General features: G+C 54.1%; 1 protein-coding gene across 1 annotated transcript in view; it reads left to right on the top strand.

Moving 5' to 3' along the window:
• Positions 1-15,140, top strand: part of SHANK3 (SH3 and multiple ankyrin repeat domains 3) — a 269,795-nt gene that overhangs the window by 48,006 nt on the left and 206,649 nt on the right. Inside the window, exons 3-4 of the mRNA XM_071550093.1 lie at positions 1,125-1,328; positions 6,901-6,972. Coding sequence (XP_071406194.1) covers positions 1,125-1,328; positions 6,901-6,972 — 276 coding nt within the window. The remainder of the gene's footprint in view (positions 1-1,124; positions 1,329-6,900; positions 6,973-15,140) is intronic.

Here is a 15,140-nt window from a genome sequence, read left to right as displayed (position 1 = left end):
CCCCCTGTGGTCCCCTCCCTGTTGTGTCCTCCCCATGGTACCCTCCCTGTTGTGACACCCCCGTGGTCCCCCCCCCCGTTGTGTCCCCCCCCCCGTTGTGTCCCCCCCCCCGTTGTGTCCCCCCCCCCGTTGTGTCCCCCCCCCGTTGTGTCCCCCCCCGTTGTGTGTCCCCCCCCCCGTTGTGTGTCCCCCCCCCCGTTGTGTGTCCCCCCCCCGTTGTGTGTCCCCCCCCCGTTGTGTGTCCCCCCCCCCGTTGTGTGTCCCCCCCCCGTTGTGTGTCCCCCCCCCCGTTGTGTGTCCCCCCCCCGTTGTGTGTCCCCCCCCCGTTGCGCCCCCCCCGTTGTGTCCCCCCCCCGTTGTGTCCCCCCCCCCGTTGTGTCCCCCCCCCCGTTGTGTCCCCCCCCCGTTGTGTCCCCCCCCCGTTGTGTCTCCCCCGTTGTGCTCCCCCCCGTTGTGTCACCCCTGTTGTGACCCCCCCATGGTCCCCTCCCTGTTGTGACGCCCCCCCTAGTTGTGTCCCCCCCCGTTGTGTCACCCCTGTTGTTCCCCCCCTTGTTGTGACCCCCCCATGGTCCCCTCCCTGTTGTGACGCCCCCCCTAGTTGTGTCCCCCCCCGTTGTGCTCCCCCCCCTTGTCCCCCCCCCCTTGTCCCCCCCGCCCTTGTCCCCCCCCCCCCGTTGTGACACCCCCATGGTCCCCCCCCCGTTGTGTGTCCCCCCCCGTTGTGTGTCCCCCCCCGTTGTGTGTCCCCCCCCCGTTGTGTCCCCCCCCGTTGTCCCCCTCCCCCCGTTGTGTCCCCCCCGTTGTGCCCCCCCCCCATGATTCCCCCCCCCCCCGTTGTGCCCTCCCCGTTGTGACACCCCCATGGTCCCCCCCCCCGTTGTGTGTCCCCCCCCCCGTTGTGTGTCCCCCCCCCGTTGTGTGTCCCCCCCCCCGTTGTGTGTCCCCCCCCGTTGTGTGTCCCCCCCCGTTGTGACACCCCCGTGGTCCCCCCCCGTGGTCCCCCCCCATAGTCCCCCCCCGTTGTGTCCCCCCCCGTTGTGTGTCCCCCCCGTTGTGTGTCCCCCCCCCGTTGTGCCCCCCCAGTTGTGCCCCCCCGGTGACATCGGCGCGTGTCCCCGCAGAAGTGCCTGCGGCTGAACCCCGACGTGCCGGTGTGGGTGTCGAAGCAGCGCGTGCTGTGCACGCTCAACCACAGCCTGAAGGATGTGCTCAACTACGGGCTCTTCCTGCCCGCCTGCAACGGCCGCGCCGGCAAATTCCTGGACGAGGAGCGGCTGCTGCGCGAGTACCCGCTGAACCCCGACACGCCCGTGCCCTACCTGGAGGTACCTGCGCCCGGCCGGCCTTTCAGGGGCTTGTTTCTTTATTTGCTTTGTTTGCTTTAGGTGCTTTAGTCGCTTTATTTTCTTTAGTCGTGTAATTTTCTTTGTTCGTGTAATTTTCTTTATTCGTGTTATTTTCTTTATTCGCTTTATTTTCTTTATTCGTGTTATTTTCTTTATTCACTTTATTTTCTTTATTCGTGTAATTTTCTTTATTTGTGTTATTTTCTTTATTCACGTTAGTTTCTTTATTTACTTTATTTTCTTTATTCACGTTAGTTTCTGTATTTATTTTTTTATTCACTTTATTTTTTTATTCATTTTATTTTTTTATTCACTTTATTTTTTTATTCACTTTATTTTCTTTACTTGCTTTATTTTCTTTCTTCACTTTTTTCTTTCCTCGCTTTATTTTCTTTCCTCACTTTATTTTCTTTAGTCGCTTTATTTTTTTATTCACTTTATTTTCTGTCCTTGTTTTATTTTCTTTATTCGCTTTATTTTCTTTATTCACGTTAGTTTCTTTATTCACTTTATTTTTTTATTCACTTTATTTTCTGTACTCGCTTTATTTTTTTATTCACTTTATTTTTTATTCACTTTATTTTCTTGTTTTATTTTCTTTATTCACTTTATTTTCTTTATTTGGTTTATTTTCTTTATTTCCTTTATTCACTTTATTTTTTATTCACTTTTTAATTCACTTTATTTCCTTTATTCACTTTATTTTCTTTCCTTGCTTTATTTTCTTTATTCACGTTGTTTTCTTTATTTCCTTTATTTTCTTCACTTGTTTCCATTTTCTTCCCTTGCTCTGTGTTCTTTATTTTTTAAGATTCTACTTTTCAATTGTATTTTTTATTTTATTTTTAATTTTAAATTTTAAAGTTTTCTTATTTTTATTCATTTAATTGAATTTTTTTAATCTTTATTTTATTTTTTATTTCTTCTTCTCATCCTATTTTATCTTTATCCCCTCCCTCTTTATTTTTAATTTATTTTCTTTATTTTATCTCATTTCCCTTTCCCTTGATGTTGCGTAATGTTACGGAAATTTTTAAATTTAAAAAAATTTATTTAATTTTTAAATTTAAAAATTTTATTTAATTTCTAAATTTAAAAATTTTATTTAATTTCTAAATTTAAAAATTTTTATTTAATTTCTAAATTTAAAAAAAATTATTGAATTTTTAAATTTAAAAATTTTATTTAATTTTTAAATTTAAAATTTTTATTTAATTTCTAAATTTAAAAAATTTTATTTAATTTCTAAATTTAAAAATTTTATTTAATTTCTAAATTTAAAAATTTTATTTTTCTAAATTTAAAAATTTTTATTTAATTTCTAAATTTAAAAAATTTTATTTAATTTCTAAATTTAAAAAATTTTATTTAATTTCTAAATTTAAAAAATTTTATTTAATTTCTAAATTTAAAAATTTTATTTAATTTCTAAATTTAAAAAATTTTATTTAATTTCTAAATTTAAAAAATTTTATTTAATTTCTAAATTTAAAAAATTTTATTTAATTTCTAAATTATAAAAATTTTATTTTTCAAATTTTAAAAATTTTATTTAATTTTTAAATTTTTAAAATTTTTCAAATTTTATTTTAAAAAAATTTAAAATTTTATCTAATTTTTAAAAAAATTCATTTTATTTCATTTTTTTAAAAAAATTTGTTTAATTTAATTTTTAAAAATTTTGTTTAATTTTCTTTCATTTCATTTTCTTTCATTCTTTTCACTGTGTGTTCCTGTCTGTGCCATGCCTGGCTGTGAACAGCTCTGTGTGTGTGCCCTGACTGCCCCTGATCCCTCCCTGGCACTCCCTGGGGGCACCACAGGCATGGCCACCCCCCTTTTCCTTCCCCTTTCCCCCTTCCTTCCCCTTTCCCCTTTTCCTTTCCTTCCCCTCCCCCTTTTCCTTTCCTTCCCTTCCCCTTTTCCTTCCCTTCCCCTTTTCCTTCCCTTCCCCTTTTCCTTTCCTTCCCCCTTTTCCTTTCCTTCCCCCTTTTCCTTCCCTTCCCCTTTTCCTTCCCTTCCCCCTTTTCCTTCCCTTCCCCTTTTCCTTCCCTTTCCCCTTTTCCTTCCCTTTCCCCTTTTCCTTCCCTTTCCCCTTTTCCTTCCCTTTCCCCTTTTCCTTTCCTTTCCCCTTTTCCTTTCCTTTCCCCTTTTCCTTTCCTTTCCCCTTTTCCTTTCCTTTCCCCTTTTCCTTTCCTTTCCCCTTTTCCTTTCCTTTCCCCTTTTCCTTTCCTTTCCCCTTTTCCTTTCCTTTCCCCTTTTCCTTTCCTTTCCCCTTTTCCCTTTTCCTTTCCTTTCCCCTTTTCCTTTCCTTTCCCCTTTCCCCTTTTCCTTTCCTTTCCCCTTTTCCCTTTTCCTTTCCTTTTCCCTTTTCCTTTCCTTTCCCCTTTTCCTTTCCTTTCCCCTTTCCCCTTCCTTTCCCCTTTCCCCCTTTCCTTTCCCCTTTCCCCCTTTCCTTTCCCCTTTCCCCCTTTCCTTCCCCCTTTCCCCCTTTCCTTCCCCCTTTCCCCCTTTCCTTCCCCCTTTCCCCCTTTCCTTCCCCCTTTCCCCCTTTCCTTCCCCCTTTCCTTCCCCTTTCCTTCCCCGAGTGAGAGCAGAGCCCTTTGTGTGGGGGTGTGTTTGCTCCTGAGAATTCCCTGAGGGAAAGGGGAGGCAAAATCCTTGGATTTGTAGTTTCTGGAGAGCTCCATAACACCTGTCAGAGCCCACGGAGCAGCTTCCCTGCTTTTCACCCTGTTGGTCAAAATTCCTGGATTTTTAGTGGGGCTGGACTGTCCTGGGAAGTGGGGAGAGCAGGAGGAAGGAGGGCTGGTTTAGTGGGAGAACAGGGAGAATCCCAGGGAGATCTTTGGATCTGAGGCTCAGGCACTCTGGGCTGATATTTTATTCCATTTACTGGAGAGACTGGAACACACCCAGGGCTTTGGCAGCACATCCCTGGATGGACCTCACAGGTGTGGTGGCCACGGAGCTTCTGCAGCAGCATCTTCTGCCCCAGAAAGAGCAGAAATTCCCTGGATTGGTGTGTTTGCCCTTCCTGGGATTCAGGAGTTAATTCCAAGTGACCTCAGCATGTCAAACATCACCCAGAACCGGCTGTGGTGGGACCTGCAGGTGGATTTCTCAATTTTGGATTTCTGTGCTGTAATTCCCTCAAATCTGTAGAGGAGACACCACCCCCTGAAGCTGCCCAAGCTCCTACAAATGCAGCAGGAAACGCTGCTCTGATACCCAATCCTGCCTAATTTGGACAGAAAGTGCAGCACAATTTCTTGGCAAACTGGATTTAATGTAGACAAAAGCGTTTGGAAGGGCGTTAGGAATGCTTGTAAATAAAGCTGGGAGGTGGGAAATTCCTCCCTGTTCCTCGGGTTTGTTTGATTTACCATCATGTCCACACTTAAAGGCTTTGCTCACACAGCCCAAGGCAGCCTTGACACGGATATTTGTGGTGTGTCATTTGGATTCCTCAGAACTGGAGGAGTTTGGCAGCTGAGAGCTGGAGAATCCTGCTGGAAAACTCAAAATCCAGACTCTCTTTACAGGACATAAAACCCTGTGCTGATACCAGGCTTGGCCAGGAGAAGTTATGGATTCCCCATCCCTGGGAATGTCCAAGGCCAGGCTGGATGAAACTGGAGCAACCTGGGCTGGTGGAAGGTGGTTCTGCCTGTGGAATGAGATGGTCCTTAATATCCTTCTAGTCCAAACCATTCTGGAATTCTCTGATTTTAAGTTCCTTGGACTCAAATGCTAAATTAGCCCCCAGGTGAGGATTTTGCCTTGCACCTGTGAAGGACCAACATCTGTAAATCCGTGGAAAACACAAGTTTTACCTGGGGATGATGAAGCAAATGGAATTTTCTGTGAGAAAAGATGTGCCCAGCAGAGCCAGGCTTGTGATAGACTGAAATGTGCTAATATTTTGCCAGCACTGAAAAGTAAGTGGGATGAGCTGAGTAACTGCAGTCCAAAGATAACTTGGTGTCAGTTCCAGCTGAAATAATGGAATGTTGATGGAGGATTAAGTTCACAGCAATTCAAAATCTCCGAATACAATTCATGCATTTGAAAGGAGATCCAGTCAAACAAATCCAATTGCATTCCCCAAGGAAATTGTAATTCTGCTTGATAGAGATAACAACACAAAGGCAGCAGCCACTTGGGGGTACTTGATTCTGTTCTACATGATCCTCAGGTTCAGGATTAGCACATGAAACTCCAGCAGCAGGAGTGTCACTGGCTGGGGAGGTGACACAAAGCAGCTGTCCCTGTGATCCTGGCCTTCCCTAGGGAGGGATTTTGGTCCCCCAGGGATGTGGGTGGGAATGCAAAAATGCTGCTGCTAAAGTCACATTGCAACAAGTTTCACAGAGAATATAAAATTTCCAAGTGGGGATCACATCAAAGGATGCTCTGACTCAAATACAAACATTCCTCCTGGGAGAGCCCACCTGGAATACTGTGGATCACCAGTGTAAGAAGGATGTGGAGCTGCTGGAGGAGCCCAGAGGAGGCCCCGGAGCTGCTCCAGGGCTGGATCCCTCTGCTCTGGAGCCAGGCTGGGAGAGCTGGGGGGGTCACCTGGAGAAGAGAAGGGTCCAGGGACACCTGAGAGCCCCTGGCAGGGCCTGAAGGGGCTCCAGGAGAGCTGGGGAGGGACTGGGGACAAGGCCTGGAGGGCCAGGACACAGGGAATGGCTTCCCAGTGCCAGAGGGCAGGGCTGGGGGGGATGTTGGGAAGGGATTGGTGGCTGGGAGGGTGGGCAGGCCCTGGCACAGGTTGGGCAGAGAAGCAGTGGCTGCCCCTGGATCCATCCCTAGGAATGTCCAAGGCCAGGCTGGATGGGACTTGGAGCAACCTGGTCTGGTGGGAGGTGTCCCTGGCCATGGCAGGGGTGGAATGAGATGGTTTTTAAGGTCCCTTCCCACCCAAAGCATTCCAGGATTCTGTGAACATGCAGGATTGGTTGGACTGGAAGGACTCGCTGTGAAAAATGAAGTTTCCAAAGAAAACCTTTAAGCCTTTTGCTCAAGAAAGCCAAGAGCAGTTCCCAGTGGGATGCTGTGACACAGCTGACCCCTGCAGAGAGGGGATTTTGGGGTGGTGGTGGTTGGTCCTGGAGCAGTGGGGGGGTCATCAGTGCACTCCAAAGGATGTTGGGAAGAGGCACAGCACGGGAAAGAGCAGCAGAAATGTCCTGAGAATGGAAGAGGAGATCCCTCAGTGAGGTTCAGAGCTCAGCTGGTGTCCAAGGAAGTCAGGCCCAGGCCACCCTGGGAAAACCATTGTGCTGTTGGAGAGATCCCTAATTAGGTGGGAAGGAGCAGAACAAAGCCCACACCGTCTGGAAGCTGAAGCCAGACAGATTCATCTGAGAAACCGGTCAGAATGTTCTTAATGAGGAAAGCAATTAACTCTGAGCTAACGATGATGGAGGACAGCAGATCCTGTGTCTGCTGTTGTGTCTCCCTTCCAGCTGGAGCTGCTGGGGAGCTCTTGGGTGCTGAGTGGGGTTTGTTGATGTCCTCTCTCCTTCTTCCCCCGCAGTTCCGGTACAAACGGCGCGTGTACACCCAGACCCTGCTGGATGACAAGCAGTTTGCCAAGCTCCACACCAAGGTAGGGTCCACTCTGCCTGCTCAGAACCTTGGTGGCACCTTCAGTGCTGCTGGTGACCTCTCCCAGAGGGGTTTGGGGGTGTTTCCATGTTCCCTGCTTGGCAGGTTGCAAAGAAATGGTGGGACATGGTGGTGTGTGCTGAGCCCTGGGTGGTTTGGGGGGGCTGCACCCATGGGGCAATGGAGGGGGCACACACAGGGGTAAACCTGCCTGGATGGTGTCCCAGCAAGTGGGTGTGGGTGGGATTGGGTGGGGATGGCAGAGGGGCACGTGCTGGGCAGGCTGAAGAGCAGCTTTATTGCCCAGCACGGAGGAGTTGCTGTGCCAGGGGAGCACAATGGGGCACGTTGAGGAGCTCAGTGTCCCTCCCCCAGCCAGAGGCTGCCACATGCCTCTGCCTTCAGCTGCTTTGTCTCCAGCTTTATCCTGTGTGGTTGGGTCAGGATTTCATCCATGTGTGAAGGGGAAAGTGTTCCTGGTCTCCTGCAGCCCCCTGGTGTTGTGGGCAGTGGTTGGAGTGGGTCAAGGTCAACAGCAAAGGGACCACTCAGATGTTTGGAGAGCAGGGACTGTGTGGGTGTCTGCTGGGAGGAGAGAGGGCCCCAAAAGACAGCCCAGTCAGCACAGCTGGAGGGTTGGAGATCCCCATGGGAACCAGTCCTGGAGGGCTGGGTGCCCTCTCACACACTGGCACTGTGGTGGTCACATGTCCCACGATGCCACTTCTTGCCTAAGAAATTAAGGACAGGAATTCTGGAGGGGTCTGGAACCACCAGAAGTTTTTTGCTGCCACGAATAATTGTGCCTTGAGGTGGCACCTGGTCCCGTGGGGACTTTGGTGGTTGCTGGGAGGCTGGAGCCAGGGGTGTGTGGAGACAGGAGGGAGAGGGTGGGCTCTGGCAGCACCTGAGAGGCTGCTGGGGATGGGGCTGTGCTGGGGGGCTGTGCAGAGGCTTTGGGGTTTGTTTCAGAGGGATGTGGAGCCCTTGTTGCTGTGTGTCACCAGCTCTGTGGAAACCCTCTGTGCAAGGGGGTGGCTGTGCCTTCTCCTCGGCCTCGTGGCAACCCTGTGGCTCCTCCTCAGCCTCTTGGCAGCCCATGTCACTGCTGGACATGGGGCACCTGTCCCTGGCTCCTGTGCCAGTCTGAGAGGTGGTCACATCTGCTCTGTGGGAGACAGAAAAATGGGGTCTGTGGGTGTTCACTTAACAGGTAGAACAGCAAGATCTGAGCTTGGTGGAGCCACAGACATAGAGCAGATGGGGAGGAAAACCTTCTGCCAAAGGGCCTGAGCACCCCCAAGGGCTGTGGGAAGGAGCAGGGCCTGTGTTTGTGGGTTTGCAGAAGCTGCAGAGACGGGAAACAAAACGCTGATGTGGTTCAGGTTTGGCTCAGGCAGATTAAAGTCACGAGGCTTCTGTCTGGTGGCATAAGAATATCCAGGCAGCAGATCTGGAAAGCTCTCAGCATCTCCCTGGCGCCAGGAAACGTGAATCATGGTCTTCCTGAGCCTTGCCAGAGGAGCTGGGAGCTCTCCTGCTGGAGGGAGGGCTGGGGGCTCCTGGCACTGGGAGACCCCAGGGGGGCACCCCGGGGTTCCCCCTGTGAGTGTTCAGCACCCCCAAATGTGCTGTGTTAAACATTCACTTCATCTCCCCTTTAATTCCCCCTCCAACCCCCAAACTCCTTCGCTCTGTTTCTTTATTTGCAAACCCCCCTGACCGATCAGCTCCTGCATCTGGGACTCCATCTCTGCTCCTCCATCAGGAGCGTTTCCTTTGGGTGGTGCTTTCCCTGTGGGCACTGCAGAGTTCAGAGGGGCAGAGAGGAGCCCCCCAGGGGTGTGGGGGGTGAGTGGGAAGTGGGGGCATCCAAAGGGGCAGTGCCAGGAGGGGTGGGAATGGGGGACGTGCCCGTGCTCGGCCGCTCGTTGGAGCGATGCCGGAGCGCCAGCGGCGTCGGGACTCAGCGGGCACGGATCGGATCGAGCTGTTTGCTGGCAGAGGGCAGGAGAGCAGCCTGTGTGGGCAGCTCCCAGCAGCTGGCTCCGGGGTGGCAGGGGCACGGAGAGCCATGGGCTCCTCCCTGGCACGGTGGCTGGCCGAGCAGTGGGACAAGAGGGGACGCGGCGCGGGGACCCGGCGAGCCCGAGCGAGGAGCACGGTACTGCCTCTGCCCCCGCTGCTGGAGCGGGCACCCACGGGTGAGGGGGCACAGGGGCATGGGGGGACAGCCCTGGCCTGCCACCGAGCCCACCCACGGGTGAGGGGGCACAGGGGGACAGCCCTGCCCTGCCACCGAGCCCACCCACGGGTGAGGGGGCACAGGGGCATGGGGGACAGCCCTGCCCTGCCACCGAGCCCACCCACGGGTGAGGGGGCACAGGGGGACAGCCCTGCCCTGCCACCGAGCCCACCCATGGGTGAGGGGGTGTGGGGGCACAGGGGGTGCAGCCCTGCCCTGCCACCGAGCCCACCCACGGGTGAGGGGGCACAGGGGGACAGCCCTGCCCTGCCACCGAGCCCACCCACGGGTGAGGGGGCACAGGGGCATTGGGGGCAGCCCTGCCCTGCCACCGAGCCCACCCACGGGTGAGGGGGCACAGGGGCATTGGGGGCAGCCCTGCCCTGCCACCGAGCCCACCCACGGGTGAGGGGGCACAGGGGGACAGCCCTGCCCTGCCACTGAGCCCACCCATGGGTGAGGGGGCACAGGGGCATTGGGGGCAGCCCTGCCCTGCCACTGAGCCCACCCACGGGTGAGGGGGCACAGGGGCATGGGGGGACAGCCCTGTCCTGCCACTGAGCCCACCGGGGGTGCTGCAGACAGGACCTGGCGTGGGGTTTGTTCCCTGAACTGTGTGGGGATGCTCTGGGTGGGTCCAGGGAAGGGCTGGGACCTCCACCCTGGCACCCTGGCTGGGGGTCTCCTACTTGGCCATGTTTAGGGCTGGTGTTTTCATCTGGGAACTCTGTGTTGTGCTGGGGGGGCTGCCCTGTGTGTGTGGCTGGTGAATGTTGTGTGTAAGTGTTTTCTGGGATATGGAGAGGATTGTGTTAGGTCTGACAGGATGGTGGGATGTCCAAATCTTTCTCCCTTTGGCTGATGGTCTCAACCGAGTCAAAGCAAAGCATGAAAACTTTCAGAGTTTGGAGTCTGATTTTTAGTGACAAGACACGACTTGAGTCTTTTGGTGACCTCGGGACACGATTCTTAAGGGCTGTTGAAGCAGAGCCAGAGAATCGTTTAGGCTGGAAAAGATCTCTGAGGTCACAGAGTCCAACCTGTGACTGATCAAACATGAAAGATAAGAATAACTGCTGGGTTTGGGTGCCAGTGGACTTGCTCTGAGTGGGGCAGCTGGTTCTTGCATTGCTCATGGGAACAAAGGGCCTGGGTACAGGAGTGGATCAGCCTCGCCCCTCGTGCCCCTCGGGATCTGCAGGCACTGCCATTCCTCACAGCTGTTTTTCCCAGGGAATTGCAGGAGCCCATTTAGAAATGGTTGGGCACAAAAATACACGTTAGAAAAGGGCAATCCTGTTGTGCTTATGAAGGAAAAGCTGTGCAGAGAAATCTTGGCATTTACTGAAGTGTCCATAAAGTGCTGCCAAGAGACTCGGGGTGTTCCCACCCGGAAAGGGAAAGAAGCATCACACTTAAAACACACTTAAAGGAATGATTGGGAGCAGGGATGGTGTTCCTGCTGTGGGGGCTGCCAGGGGAGGGCCACAGCGCTGGCCAGGGGTGGTGATGCAAACCACAGGAGGAGGAGACAGAAGGGAGGTGGTGCAGGCTGGGAAGGACCCTGGGGAGAGATGGAAGGTGATGGAGGGTGAAGGATTCAGGGCTTGCAAGGGGCACATTAGAGCTCATCAGCTGCTGGGTCAAACTGGGCTGCAAACAGGGCCTGTCCTGCCTCTCTGCATGTCAGGAGGCCTCTGACTTGTCTCCAGCTTCTCCTCTGCCTGGACAAATTAAGGAAGGAAGGGAAGGACAGCAGGATCTCATGGCCCATCCAGCCCACCTGGACCAGCCCCTGGGGCTCTGTGTGTGCCTGGGGAGAAGCAGAAGGCAAAAACTGGTGGGGTGAGACAAAGCAGCTTCACAGGTTCACAAAGGTCAGATGCACATCCCAAGGAAACTCAGGCACTGCTGCCAAGGGCAGGAGTTCAGAATTCCCAGAGTAGGAGGGCTCTGCCCTGTGTGCTGGTGACTTGGCTTTCAGCTGCCAGGGGGGAGTTAGATGGGATATTGGGAAGGAATTCCCGGTGTGAGGGTGGGCAGGCCCTGGCACAGGTTACCCTGGAAGTGTCCAAGGCCAGGTTGGAACAACCTGGGCTATGGAAGGTGTCCCTGCCCATGTCAGGGGGTGAGACTGGATGGGTTTTAAGGTCCCTTCCCACCCAATCCATTCCATGATTCTTTGAAGACAAGTGCTCCAAACACCTCCCCTGTTCCTCCTCCTTCCCAAACTGTCATTGCTGAGCACACCCTGCTTTGCTGTGGGGCACCCCTGGCTCAGCTGTGCCCCCTCCTGGCTCTGTGCCCCCCCAGCCTGCTCAGGACCGACCCCCCTGTGCTGCCCCTCCGTGCTCAGCACAAACCCAACCCACAGAGCCAACCTGGCCCCATCCCAGCCCGAGCTGGAGCACCCACAGCATCCTGCAGGGAGAGGTGGCCCTGCTGGGGAGGCACAGCCGGCGGGTGGGGCAGCTGCCCAGGCAGTGGGCAAACATTGGCATGGCAGGAAATCCATAGTTTGATGTTTCCGTGGGGATCGATGTGCCCATTTGCTGCCGCCTGACAGGGGGGCGGACCTGGATCTGCTCCAGCCCCTCCCGCCCCGCCCTGCAAAGCGCTGCTCTGATTGTGCTGCTGCTGCTGCTTGGGGCAAACTGGGCACTGAGAAAAGAGGAGCCTTCCCTTGGCTGCTGGTGAGGGCAGAGGGAAGGGTTTGTGCTGCCTCCCCTCTCGCTGAGAGCCCCAGCCCGTGCCTGCCTTGGTGCCCAGCCTGTGCCTGCCTTGGTGCCAGCCTTGGGGCTCCCCAGCCTGTGCCTGCCTTGGTGCCAGCCTTGGGGCTCCCCAGCCCGTGCCTGCCTTGGTGCCTGCCTTGACTCCCCAGCCCATGCCAGCCTTGGCTCCCCCTTGGTGCCCAGCCCTTGCCCACCTTGGTGCCAGCCTTGGCTTCCCAGCCCATGCCAGCCTTGGTGCCAGCCTTGGCTCCCCAGCCCGTGCCTGCCTTGGTGCCAGCCTTGGGGCTCCCCAGCCTGTGCCTACCTTGGTGCCTGCCTTGACTCCCCAGCCCATACCAGCCTTGGCTCCCCCTTGGTGCCCAGCCCTTGCCCACCTTGGTGCCAGCCTTGGCTTCCCAGCCCATGCCAGCCTTGGTGCCTGCCTTGGCTCCCCAGCCCGTGCCAGCCTTGGCTCCCCCTTGGTGCCCAGCCCTTGCCCACCTTGGTGCCAGCCTTGGCTCCCCAGTCCGTGCCAGCCTTGGGGCTCCCCAGCCTTGGTGCCTGCCTTGGTGCCTGCCTTGACTTCCCAGCCCGTGCCAGCCTTGGCTCCCCCTTGGTGCCCAGCCCTTGCCCACCTTGGTGCCAGCCTTGGCTCCCCAGCCCGTGCCTGCCTTGGGGCTCCCCAGCCTTGGTGCCTGCCTTGGTGCCAGCCTTGGCTCCCCAGCCTTGGTGCCAGCCTTGGCTCCCCAGCCTTGGTGCCTGCCTTGGCTCCCCAGCCTGTGCCAGCCTTGGTGCCTGCGTTGGTGCCAGCCTTGGCTCCCCAGCCTGTGCCAGCCTTGGCTCCCCAGCCCATGCCAGCCTTGACTCCCCAGCCTTGGTGCCTGCCTTGGCTCCCCAGCCCGTGCCAGCCTTGGTGCCAGCCTTGGGGCTCCCCATTCTTGGTGCCATCCTTGGTGCCAGCCTTGGTGCCTGCCCTGGTGCCTGCCTTGGTGCCAGCCTTGGCTCCCCAGGCCATGCCAGCCTTGGTGCTCTCCAGCCTTGGTGCCAGCCTTGGCTCCCCAGCCTTGGTGCCAGCCTTGGCTCCCCAGCCCATGCCAGCCTTGGCTCCCCAGCCCGTGCCAGCCTTGGTGCCCAGCCTGCCCAGCCCACCCTGCCCAGCAGCAGCAGAATAACCTCCCTGCAGGCAGAATATCTCCTTTATTTTCTCTCATTTCCATTCAGAGAGAGGAGCCTGTTCCTCGCTCCAGTTTGCTCTCCATGAGCTCTTCTCCTCTGCAGGGTGTTAGTCTTTGCAGCAGTTGGTGCTGCTGGAGGGTGGTGGGCACTGCCAGCTGGGCAGCTGGAGCTGTGCCAGGTGCTCTCCTGGCATCACCCCCTCCAGCCCCTGCAAAAACAAGAGAAGTGCCCCAGAGTTGCTCAGGAGTCATTATGAGGTGACATTTTGGGTGAGGGTGGGTGGGGTCAGGGCTGTGGTTGGACCCCAAAGGTGAGGGCAGAGCAGGTGCCCGTTCCTGTCTCTCCTGCCAAGGGTCCTGTTCCTGCTGCTCCTCAGGGAAGAGACCCCAAGGAAGGGACCCCAAGGAAGGGACCCCAGGGAAGGGACCCCAAGGACAGGGATCCCTCCCAGAGGGTGCCCAGGTGGGGTGAGCTCAGCCCTGGCCCTGCTGGGCCTGCCACAGGGGGAGGCAGATCCCACTCTCTCCAACCCCTGGGAGGGCACCTGGAGAGAGAAGGCTTGAAACAGCCCTTAAAAAGGCAAAGTGAGGCCTAAATCTGAGCTTTAATCTTATTTACCTGAGGTTTTGGAGGGGTTTTTGAGGTTCTCCTCCCCAGAGGAAGCTCACTTTGTTCTGGTTGCTGCAGTGTCCAAACATTGATTTGTAAATCACTGAATTTGGGGGTTTTGCTCATGGGGAGACCCAGTGAGTGTCTATTGAGGTGGTAAATATATAGAAATATATTTTATGGCTTTCTAGAGTACATTTAGTGTTTAATTTTTGCATATACCAAGTGGGATGCTGTGCCTTTACCAGCTGCCGATTATTTCCCCCTCATTCTGATTAGTATCAAAGGGCATTTGGATAATTCTGAAATTCAGTTAAACTGAAAACAAAACAGCATTTTCAGTTGTGTCTTTATCACTTAAATAAATGTTGCTGGAGTGTGCTGGATGCAGAGGGTGAAAGGTAAATTATCAGGACACATCTTTGGTGTCTGAAGCTGCCTGATCTCTTAAACAAAGGGAGATTTGGGCTCTGTGAGTGGTTCTCATCCCAAATTCTCCAAGGTATTTATTGCCAGGAAATCAGGAAGTACCTGGTGAAATTCCAGAGCTGCCCAAGAGGGTCAGCTCTGCTCAGCTCCTCCAGGTTAGTGACATTTGCTCTTCCTCTCCAGGGCTGGTCACCTTAATACGTTTGAAAACCTGCCCCCAAATCCCTCCAGTTCTCAGGATAATGAGATCTCATTCCTTTCCCACCAGGCTTTTATTCACAGGCTGGGGAAGGGAGAAAAGCTTCCTCACTGTCTGAGATCTCCTTTCAGCTTTGGGGAAACAGTCCAAATAATAAGGACAATATTCTGTGTTTTCAGCTAAATTGGAATGGAAAGTAGTTGGATGGAGAAGCTTTTCTGGGCAGCATAAACTGACAGAGGAGGGGTCGGGCTGTGCCCCAGGGCACAGGGACAGGAGGAGAGGGCACGGCCTCAGGCTGGGCCAGGGCAGGGGCAGGGGGCACAGGAGGAGGGATTTGGTGCTGGCAAGGGTGGTCAGGCCCTGGCAGGGGCTGCCCAGGGAGGGTTGGAGTGCCCAGCCCTGGAGGTGCCCAAGGCAGGACTGGCCGTGGCACTGAGTGCTCTGGGCTGGGGGACAAGGTGGGCATTGGGCACAGGGTGGGCTCTGTGGGCTGGGAGGGCTTTGCCAAGGTGGGCATCGGGCACAGGGTGGGCTCCATGGGCTGGCAGGGCTTTCCCAAGGTGGGCATTGGGCACAGGGTGGGCTCTGTGGGCTCTTCCAAGGTGGGCATCAGGCACAGGGTGGGATCCATGGGGTGGGAGGGCTTTGTCAAGGTGGGCATCGGGCACAGGGTGGGCTCCAGGGGCTGGGAGGGCTTTGCCAAGGTGGGCATCAGGCACAGGGTGGGCTCCATGGGCTGGGAGGGCTTTGGCAAGGTGGGCATTGGGCACAGGGTGGGCTCCATGGGCTGTGAGGGC

This window comes from Pithys albifrons, chromosome 3 (genome assembly GCF_047495875.1).
Source record: "Pithys albifrons albifrons isolate INPA30051 chromosome 3, PitAlb_v1, whole genome shotgun sequence".
Lineage (NCBI taxonomy): Eukaryota > Metazoa > Chordata > Aves > Passeriformes > Thamnophilidae > Pithys > Pithys albifrons.
The sequence above is the reverse complement of the archived record's forward strand: the minus strand, read 5'-3'. Positions and strand labels throughout refer to the sequence as shown.